The sequence below is a fragment of the Saccopteryx leptura genome, chromosome 1 (assembly GCF_036850995.1).
Source record: "Saccopteryx leptura isolate mSacLep1 chromosome 1, mSacLep1_pri_phased_curated, whole genome shotgun sequence".
In the NCBI taxonomy this organism is placed as follows: Eukaryota; Metazoa; Chordata; class Mammalia; order Chiroptera; family Emballonuridae; genus Saccopteryx; species Saccopteryx leptura.
The window spans coordinates 106,615,288-106,625,363 of record NC_089503.1 but is presented as its reverse complement, the minus strand read 5'-3'; the positions used below and the strand labels follow the sequence as shown (position 1 = coordinate 106,625,363).

The 10,076-nt window shown below is 35.9% G+C and overlaps 1 protein-coding gene across 1 annotated transcript; it reads left to right on the top strand.

The window, feature by feature from the left end:
* The first annotated feature begins 11 nt into the window (after window positions 1-11).
* On the top strand, window positions 12-8,438 carry BRIX1 (biogenesis of ribosomes BRX1). Its single transcript, XM_066373645.1, has 10 exons — window positions 12-267; window positions 2,353-2,464; window positions 3,665-3,708; window positions 5,285-5,355; window positions 5,836-5,885; window positions 5,981-6,054; window positions 6,213-6,263; window positions 6,409-6,510; window positions 7,625-7,753; window positions 7,991-8,438. Exons 1-10 carry the CDS (start codon window positions 109-111, stop codon window positions 8,255-8,257), a joined length of 1,059 nt encoding a protein of 352 aa, XP_066229742.1. The 5' UTR covers window positions 12-108; the 3' UTR covers window positions 8,258-8,438.
* The last annotated feature ends 1,638 nt before the right edge of the window (window positions 8,439-10,076 follow it).

Genomic DNA, 10,076 nt, shown 5'->3' with positions numbered 1-10,076 from the left:
GGCATGCGTGGAGGACCATAGAGGCCGGAAAAAGGCACCAAAGAGCTGAGAAAGGGGAGAGAGCGGCAGTGCCGGAAGGAAGGCCAACGGAGGAGGCGGAGAGGCAAAATGGCGGCCACCAAGAGGAAACGGCGTGGAGGTCTGGCCGTTCAAGCGAAGAAGCCGAAAAAGAACGAAAAAGGTGCCAGGCCGCCAGCTGAGCAGCGCGACACGACAGAGGCGGCGGAAGAAGAAGACAGAGACCGCATCCCAGGCCCCGTTTGCAAGGTAGGGAGGCTGCTCGCGGGTTTTCTCTGCGGCCGCGGCTTCGTACGCCTTCCATGGGGTTACCTGCCGGATTACAGCCCTGCGTAGTTCCTAGTTTCTCGGGTGTTACGGGAGCTGGGTTTGAGCTCTCTCGGCCGGACTGGCCACCGCATTTACAGCTGTTCTTCGTGCACGTGGCTGCCCTGCAGAAGGCGGCTGGCGGAGCAGCTGCGCGGGCTGCAGAGCTCTTCCCGGGGTCACGGAAGGTCGGCTTAATATTCAGTTTCAGTGTTCTGTTTTCTAGTTACTCCCTTCTCTACCCCAAAGTTCTTTATAGCTATTGAGTATATTCCCTAACAACGAGTAGTATCGCATGTTCTGCTCGTGTCAAGTACTACCAGTCAGGGGGCCTGAATCCTATATGGTCCTTTTAAAAACTGCTGTCCTTGGAACAGTGACATTGACTTGTTTGATTTTTAACTCTCAAGGGATAACGGATGCTGGAGTAGATGGTATCAGCTTTGTTTGTATTCTGCAAACTTTCGACGTGCCAGGACTGTATGAAGATAGGTTTCCCCTGCTTTGAGGTTGTAAAACTAGAACGTGACCTCTTTTCTTCCTCCTGACATGTTGGAGTTTAGAAGGAAACTAAGATTTTATATAAGTTTATGGTTTTTATTCAAAAGAAGGTGAACATGAGTTGTTGGACCAAATTTTCATTCAATGGAGAGCTTTCTAAGAGATCGAATCGAATACTGTGGAGACAAGGGATGCCTTTGATTCATTAATTTCTGCATCCTCCCAGCTTAGCGTGGTACCTTAGCACATCGTAAGTGATAAGTAAGGGACAAGGGACTTTGTGTGGTGTGATGGCAAGCATTAGGCAAAGGTTAGCTTTGAGGCATGAAAGATGAGTTCATTTTATCCTTGCTGTTAGCAGCGAGATTTCAAGCTCTTTTCTTCTCATTTGCATATTAAGAGAAAGGAAATGTGAAGAACGTAGTAAATTTTCAGTAAATATTAGTGTGTTCATTCTTCCATTAAGGATCTAGAAAAGAAATGTGGTAGTGTCAGTGGTCTGAGGCATGATACGAAAAATCCTATTGGGGTGCAGAAGATAGAGTTTACTTTTACCCCAGGATATAGTGAAAGGAATCATGAAGGAATTGTTTAGCCTTTGAGTGGATCTCAAAGTAAAGGTAGAATTTTGATATTAAGAAATGAGAGAAAACAATACAAGGCAGAGAAAACTGACCAGAGGTGTTGAAGTGTGGGAAATGCTGAAAATTAAAAAAAATAGAGCTAGATTGTCACGAGTTAGTTTGGGACACTATGAGGTGAAAGTATAAATGTATTTTGGAACCCAGTGTTAAAGCTGTGTCATTTTGGACTTTGTTTAGAAAGATCTGGAAGGTAGGATGTGATTGGAGCTGTGCTTATAAAGTTAAGCTGGTACTAGTCAGCCATATCTATTGCAGGAGCTACTGGCTGGGAAGCCTAGCCATTTAGGAGATTTGCAGCTAATACAGTAATATAAGGATCTGAAGGAGGGTGTTGGGAATACGAAGGGGTTAAGAGTTGTTGCAAAAGAAATGGACAGCATTTAGTAGTGTTTATGATATGAGAGAATAAGGGCACATGAAAGATTCAAAGCCTGGGGGACTGAAATGATGGTGACATCATCAGAAAAATGAATAACAAAAAAATTGACCAGACTTAAGTGTTGGTATTCCAGAATTGAATTTGAGATTAGTAGGACTGGAGAGAGTTCTTTACCTTTTTGTAGAGTTGAAAGTTGAAGCTATGAGAATGGTTATGAGAACTCCTGGAGAGGATAGAAATAAAATAGCCTAAGAAATAATTTTTAGAGTCAGGAGGAAGAATAGGAGAGATTGAGGAGTAAAGAAACACAAAAGGAGTGGAAGCTACGGAGAGCATTTTTGGGTGGCAGTCAGTCAGTGAATGAATGCTAGTGAGAGATTGAATTCAAGGTTTAGGTCAGCATTGTTTGACTTTCTTGCCACTTAGAAGCTTTATCTTTAAACAATAAATAAGGTGTATTCACTCTGAGATCTAAAACTCCTTTAACACTTTATTTTTCTTTAGGGCAGGTGGAAAAATAAGGAACGGATTCTCATCTTTTCTTCGAGAGGAATAAATTTCAGAACAAGACATTTAATGCAGGACTTACGAATGTTGATGCCTCATTCTAAAGCAGGTGCCTTTATGTCTTACTTTAAATTTTATGTTTATAAACTTGCCTGTTGATATATTTCCACTTCAATTTTTCAGTCTTGTGAGGTGAAGAACCACTACCCTTCCTCAGAAATGTGTCATTTCAGTGCCAAGAGTTTTCCAGTTAACATTTTGTCAGAAAGTCTTTGCAAACATTTATTAAACATTCTCTTCACTTTCTTAAACAGATATATCCTGATTACTGAAACATCCTTGAAGGTGCAGAAGTGCCTTCATTGTGATGCTCTCAAAGGTCATCATGGCTCATCCTTTTAGATGATGATTCAGGACTGCCATGGAATGCTTTTAGCTTAAAAAACAAAACAAAACTATTCTTATCTAAAAATTAATGGACCTGAAGTAGGATCTCAGGCACCTTGAAGTTGGGGCTTAGTCTCCTTCTAAAGGCCAAGCTTATCTTTTTAGCAATGGAGTATATTCCAGGCAAATGAAGAACATCCAGTTCTAAGTTTGGAACTATTGGTAGTGCCATCGTGGACCCTGTGTAGGCCTCTCTGGCCCTGTGTGGGAGATGCTTTTGGTTTTAATTCTAGGTAATAACTTAGTTCTTAGTTCTCTAGATCAGTGTTTCTCCAACTGGGCTCTGTTATACTTCAGATCACTGAAACTAGTAAGAGGAATTTTAATTTTTATCAGTTTTTTTTCCTATGATAATCTAAAACCAACTTTTTATTTAGTTTTCTTTGACAATTTTAATTCATAATTAAAAGCGATTTTCATCACTTTATTTTACTTGCTTGTTTGATTTTAAAGAGAGAGAGATTGATTTGTTGTTCCGCTTAAGCATTCATTTGTTGATTCTTGTATGTGCAGTGATGGGGATTAAAGCTGCAACCTCAACCTTGGCGTATCAGGGCGACACCAACCAGCTGAGCTACCTGGCCAGGGCTTCATCATTTCAAATTTTAGATTTCTTAAACTGGAGTTCTAGAACATAATGTTCAGCTGTGAGAATTTTTCCACGTTTGAAAGAGATTCACAAAATACATAAAATCTGAGGAAACAGTGCATAAATCATTTATAAATATTGAGGACTATTATTATCTCATGAAAGTAGACATTATAAAAACACTTTAAAAATAATTTTCCAGAAAGTATGTGTTATTTGATTAAAGGTGCTTTGAAATCGATTTTTTATTTTTTCTTTTTTTTCTTTTTATAGATACTAAAATGGATCGTAAAGATAAGTTATTTGTGATTAATGAGGTAATTATAGAAAGTAATTAAAAGTAATATTCTGGGAACACTGTATTTGGTAAGAAAATATTTGGAACCCTAAAGATCTTCATTTTAAAACTTACATTCAGCGATTTACATTGTTTTATGAAAGGTACTCAGATTTTATTAAAGCTTTATACCTTCTAAATTTTTATATTACTCATTGTCTACATTTTGTAGTTTAGTGCTTTAGTATGGATTATTTCTTGACTGTTCTCATATTTATCTTTTACCAATGAGTGTGTTGATATTTCCTGATGACGAGGACCTTATCTTGTTTTTCCTATTATGTATGATATAGTAAGAAATGCATACTTGGGTACACATAAAAAATTATCACTTTGTATATAAAAATATAAAATTCATTAAATACTTTTAAAGCTCCACATTAAAGAAAGCATTTTGCCAGTATTAAAAGTGATACTTCTGTACTTGCTCTTAAGGTATTACAAAGTAGTAATGAGGTTAAATTTTCAAGGTATTGTTGAAGAGACTTTTTTGTATTAAAGCAGATTTTTTTAAAACTTAGAAGAATTTTTTAAAGATAGCTTTCTTTAGCTATAGGTTTTTATTCATTTAGTACATATGTTAGAACCTCTGCTATATCATGACATTATTCTATGTGCTGTGGAAATAGCGTTTTATAGAATAACACCCCTGTCATCGTGGATGACATGGGGGAGGCGGGCCATAAATAAGTGTTAGGATTTAAGGTGAATATAGGAGAAATGAAATGGGGTATGGGATTCCAGCAACTGAGGCTGGACGGGAAAACAATCAACGTAGTGTTGCTCTGTTTATTCTAAGACCAGCAAGAAACAAAAGCATTGGACCTATGAGCTTTTAAAATTTTTAGGTTTAAAGTTTAGTTTATAACTACAATAGCAGTTAGTTTATGAATACTACAATACCACTGGACTTCATTCCTGTATTGCTTTTATGTATAAGTATGACTTTGTAAGCCTTTAAGATGCTGAAATTTAATTCAACTTAAAATAGGTTTGTATACTTCTGCTTTTCACCAATCCCTTAGTGATTTTACAGAACCATAACACAGGAATGATAGTAATAAATGAGGAAGAAAAACCTTAAATTTCTTGATCTTAAAATAAAAAAACAAAAGTGTTAATCCAAATAAACAATAAGGATGTGTTTGGTTCTTTATGGACTGACTGTATTTCCCTCAGATTAGTGAGGCTAATATAGTGTGTTTTATCCTTAGTGCATCTGTTTTCAGTCTTTGTAGTTTGTACATGGGACTGGTCAGAAAAAGAGGTTCCCAGTAAACAGTAGTGAAGCCAGTTTACTCTAAAATGCTGGGCTGGAAAGAGTAGAGGTTTCCACCAAAGAGGTAGGCAGAGAGTCTTGTTTACTTTGGACAGAATACCTGAGAGGAACTTGAAAGCTTGCTTTCTACAAGTAAGTCCAGTTATCTAGATTTAGACATTTGTAGTTCATTAATTTGCATAAACATTTTTGGAAGAATGCAGGTATTCACTGCTTTGAGTTGCTTTAGATTTCCATTTAGTATCTGTTTCATTTTTCTATACTTTGCTCCATTTAGGTTTGTGAAATGAAAAACTGCAATAAATGTATCTATTTTGAAGCTAAGAAGAAACAAGATCTTTATATGTGGTAAGAGAATATTAAATAAGATTTAGGTGGAACTTGTTCTTTTAAATAGATTTATCCTTTGTACCTTTTACAGACTCGCTTCAGTCTTTTGTAAAAAGACAGGCCTAGGGGATGGACTTAAACTCATCACTTCATTTCACAAAAGTTAAAACCTTTATCAAATATTTTATTTATTTATTTATTTATTCATTTTAGAGAAGAGAGAGAGAGGGAGGGAGAGAAGGGGAAGGAGCAGGACGCATCAACTCCCATATGTGCCTTGACTGGGCAAGCCCAAGGTTTTGAACCGGTGACCTCAGCGTTCCAGGTCGATGCTCTATCCACTGTGCCATCACAGGCCAGGCAAAAGTTAAAACCTTTAAAGAAATTTAAATATATGAATATAATGAGCACATTGTAATATCTCTTAACTGTAAATAGAAGGTAAACATTTACTACATTTTAAATACTAATAGAAAACGCTTCACTCACATTTTTCAGGCTTTCAAATTCACCTCATGGACCATCTGCTAAATTCCTAGTTCAAAATAGTAAGTTGACTCTATAAAATTTTATGACAAAATTGAAAACTTTTTTGGGGTAATTGTGCCGAAATTATAACTCTTTTTTGTTATAATTTTTCTAGTTCACACTCTAGCTGAACTAAAGATGACTGGCAACTGTTTGAAAGGTTCTCGGCCGCTTTTGTCTTTTGACCCTGTAAGTTTTTTACTTAGAGTATGAAGTCTGACTTCCTTACTCTGCATTGTTGTGTTTTGTGGATATAGTTGTATGATTCAGTTTAGTTAATACAAAAAGACAGTTTTAAACAAAGCACTTTGCTGTTGTCAAATAATATGTTCACTTTATGTTTATAGGCTTTTGATGAATTTCCACATTATGCTTTGTTAAAAGAACTCTTAATTCAGGTAAATATCTTTTCTATAAAGTATTTCTGGTTATATAATATAAATGGGTGTCTTCATTTAGACTTTGTGTTAAGTCAGTGCTCTCAAGCTAAAAAAACATGTTGGATTGTAGAATAAGGCACTAACATCTATCTCTTTTTACTAGATCTTCAGTACACCACGGTATCATCCCAAAAGCCAGCCGTTTGTGGACCATGTGTTTACTTTCACCGTTCTGGATAATAGGATATGGTTTCGGAACTTTCAGGTTAGCTTTAATTAGTTTTTAGTTATACTTTGAAATAAATTAGGACAACAGTGCCACTATATATTTATCATATATTTAGTTTTTTTTTTTTTTTAAAGAAGAAATGGTTTTTAGATCCATGAGGTAATTGAGTTCCAAATTTGTGCAAGGAGCTGTAAAGGATACAGAAAAATGTAAGTTTCTCTCACTTGGTTAAACACTGCCTGGGTGGTGGGGAGGTTAAGACTTAGAAAAATATTTAAAGAGAACTATTAGATGAATCATACAGTAACTTATTCAGGAGGAGAGGTGATTCTAGAAACCTTGAAGTAATTTGGCAGGTTAATAATAAATCTGCAGAGAGATGGAGAGGCGGAAAAGAACATCAAGACAATTCTAGACAGCATATGAAGCAAACTGGGCTCTTCATGTGCTGTATTGGGTACCATGCAAAATGAGTTAAATATATGCCCTTCTGTACCTCTGAGGGCAGGCATGTCTGAACCAATATACAAGGTTAATATTTGTAGTTCAGAAGTTGCCTCAATCAGTAGCCATTCAAGAATAAATTTGACCACATACTGTACTTTTAAATACCTCTAATTTCTTTTGAATTAGTTTTGTGAAAACTTAAGGGTCAATTTAATTTTTGAAGGCTTCCTATAGTGTGCTTCAGTTCATTTTGTTACAGAGTTGTTGTTGTTTTTTTTGTGGAATAACAAAAGGCTTTATTGAGTACAGCGCATCCTGCCCGGCGAGGTTCTCTAGCCCGGAAGAAAGAAAGATGGAGGAGAGGGAGGCCAGGGAAGTCACCTTGTTACAGAGTTTTAAAAATTCACTTGAATAACAGATTTCCAAGAATTCATGTATTGTGAGAAGCAAGATACAAACCAAATTCAAGTTCCTCACTCACTTAAAAGAACACATTGACAACCTTTATATTTTCTCCTGACAACTACCTGTGACTAATATTTATACATTCCAGGAAATATTGATGATTTGTCACTTGCCAAGTTTTACCTCCACTTGAATTTTATTTTCAGGTTTTTAAGGCACGCTTTAATGAGATTTAGCCAGTGTACCTTTATGGAATAATATATTCAAGCCAAAATGAAATGTTTTCTTTTTATTAAAGATCATAGAAGAAGATGCCGCTCTGGTAGAAATAGGGCCTCGTTTTGTTTTAAATCTCATAAAGATTTTCCAGGGAAGTTTTGGAGGACCAACTTTATATGAAAATCCTCACTACCAGTCACCAAACATGGTAAGCTGTTCTGTTGTTTAGTGGTCTTCATGTTCCAAAATGCTCTGGCCAAAATAATTCTGTCAAGTAATTTCCATTCTGTTAACTGTGAAACTAAGTTGGGTTATGCTGCATACTGTCTTGCAAATTACTTTTTCCTTTAATGACCTGGAATTAAGGGAAGTAGTTCTGTAAGTTAATGTCCTTGCCATCTATAAGATGTTACTTGGATTTCAAAGGTATCTAATGTTTTTCTAGCATCGGCGTGTCATAAGATCAATCACAGCTGCAAAATACAAAGAGAAACTGCAAGTTAAAGAGGCGCAGAAACTGAGAAAGAAAGAGCCAAAGACTGTTCTTCCACATGATCCTACCGCAGACGTCTTTGTTACACCGGCTGAGGAAAAGCCAATAGAAATACAGTGGGTAAAACCAGAGCCAAAAGTTGATTTGAAAGCAAGAAAGAAACGAGTTTACAAAAGGCAACGAAAAATGAAACAAAAGAACAGCGGGAAAGCAAAATGAATCACAAGATAACTAATTTTTTCAGTTATTTTATATTTTGTATTCAGTGTGTAAATACTTTAGTTATTCAGGACTATTCTGAACACTTAATTAGTGTGGCATTTAAGAGAAAAAAATTAAAATTTTGTGACTTCAGTGGTACCTGTGTATTTCTATATAAACTATCAGCAGCACTCATCAATTTCTGTTCTTTTCAAAACTTATTTGGTATTTCTAAAAATTTAGAACACTCACAGGCCTGCCTTGGATTAAAACTTGGTGAATCAAAGCTGAACTTTAAACATATATTGGGTCATTATTACTTGGAGAACAAAGCATTAGACACTTTAATAGTGTAGTTTCGGATGGTAGAGTGGGGTTGACTGGTGGGAAGAAAAGCATCTTACTGAGGTTTGGTCCTTGAGGCCTTGGAAAAGCCAACCTCTCATCTTGTTTTCTCACCTCAAAAAGTACAATAAAAATTCTTATGTTTTAAAAATCAAATGAGTCAATACATGTTTGAAAGCATTTTGTAAATTCCAAACTTTAGAGGCAATGGATATAAATTACTTATTTAATTGATAGTAAAAGGAAGAAAAATGGGGTCATTGTTAGAGGGTATAGCAGGACATTGAATTTTGTCCCCTTATGAAAGAATTACTTAAAGCACTGAGTTTATCATCTTGGAGGAAGATTAGTAATAGGGAGAGATCTGGGTGCCAGTGGCATGGACAGGTCAGTGGTATATTGTAACACTTGTGGTTTCCTGTAAGTGAAACTGAGGACAGAGCTGTGGGAACATGAAAACGTTTTGATGATAATTCGTCTCACCAGAAGTTAGAGCGTTCATTTTCTTGTATCCTTGCAAATGGTGAAATAATCTTTGTCAATTGTATAGGTTAAAAAAATAGTATTTTTTGGGTTAGGTATTGGCTTTCTTTTGTGACTAATGTTTTGGGGTGGTGGTGATAATATTTTTTTACTAATTTGTAAGAGATCTTTTATTCTAGACACCTTTCCTAGTTCATTGCATTTTAACTGCCTTTCAGTATATAGGCAGGGTGATCAGTTTTTCATTATATTTCATTTTTCTCTTAATTTTCTGCTAAGAAAGGCTTTCCTGAGTGTATAATTAGGCTAGTTGATCTTGAAATAGTCTAAGTGAGGCTACTTGAAATCTTTGAAATTATGCAAGTAATTATGCATAATTTAGAAGATTTCCTGCATTCATATTTTGCCTTCATTGGCCAATTCAGATTACCTGATGAAGGCAAATCTGGTTGAGTGCAAAAAAAATAGTCACTTTAAGCAATTAAATTTGTTGGATAAAAATAAGACAGTATTCAGGGCTTTTTTTCTAAACACATCTCGAAGTTAATTATAGGTTATAACGTGGATCAACAAGTAAGTTTGAAGACAATTTTTACTTAATACTTTTTGTTTTGTGTTATAGAGTCTTATTGGAATTTCCAATTTAACAACCTTGTTTTCACATACTTTCTTCTAAATTGCTTCCCCTTCCCAGTCATTTATCTGAATACTTCATTTGAATGAGAGTTCAGTTCCTCATCTCCCAAGTCCATGTCCATTTAGAATCCAAGGTATTCAATACAGGTCTTTTAAACAAATTTATACCAAGTGTAACTTAAGTTTTTAATGCATTTTTTAGGCAAAAATTAAATCCTTTTATCTTCAGAAGGAGCAAGTCAAGTGACCCAAAGGGTCACTACCAAGGGGTAGTTGAAGGAAGAAAAATGTCCTTTGTCACTTTTTTGCCTCCCCTCCCTCAATTCCATTCTCAGGTGGCAGTGTTCCCATTCCCCCCCTGCATTTCAACTTT

What these genes read in the sequence shown, in the direction of transcription:
- BRIX1 (XM_066373645.1), top strand. Translation starts at nt 109, where the DNA reads ATGGCGGCCACCAAGAGGAAACGGCGTGGAGGTCTGGCCGTTCAAGCG. An exon ending in TCCCAGGCCCCGTTTGCAAG is followed by an intron (nt 268 to 2,352) that starts GTAGGGAGGCTG and finishes ATTTTTCTTTAG; the next exon opens with GGCAGGTGGAAAAATAAGGA. An exon ending in AGTTATTTGTGATTAATGAG is followed by an intron (nt 3,709 to 5,284) that starts GTAATTATAGAA and finishes TGCTCCATTTAG; the next exon opens with GTTTGTGAAATGAAAAACTG.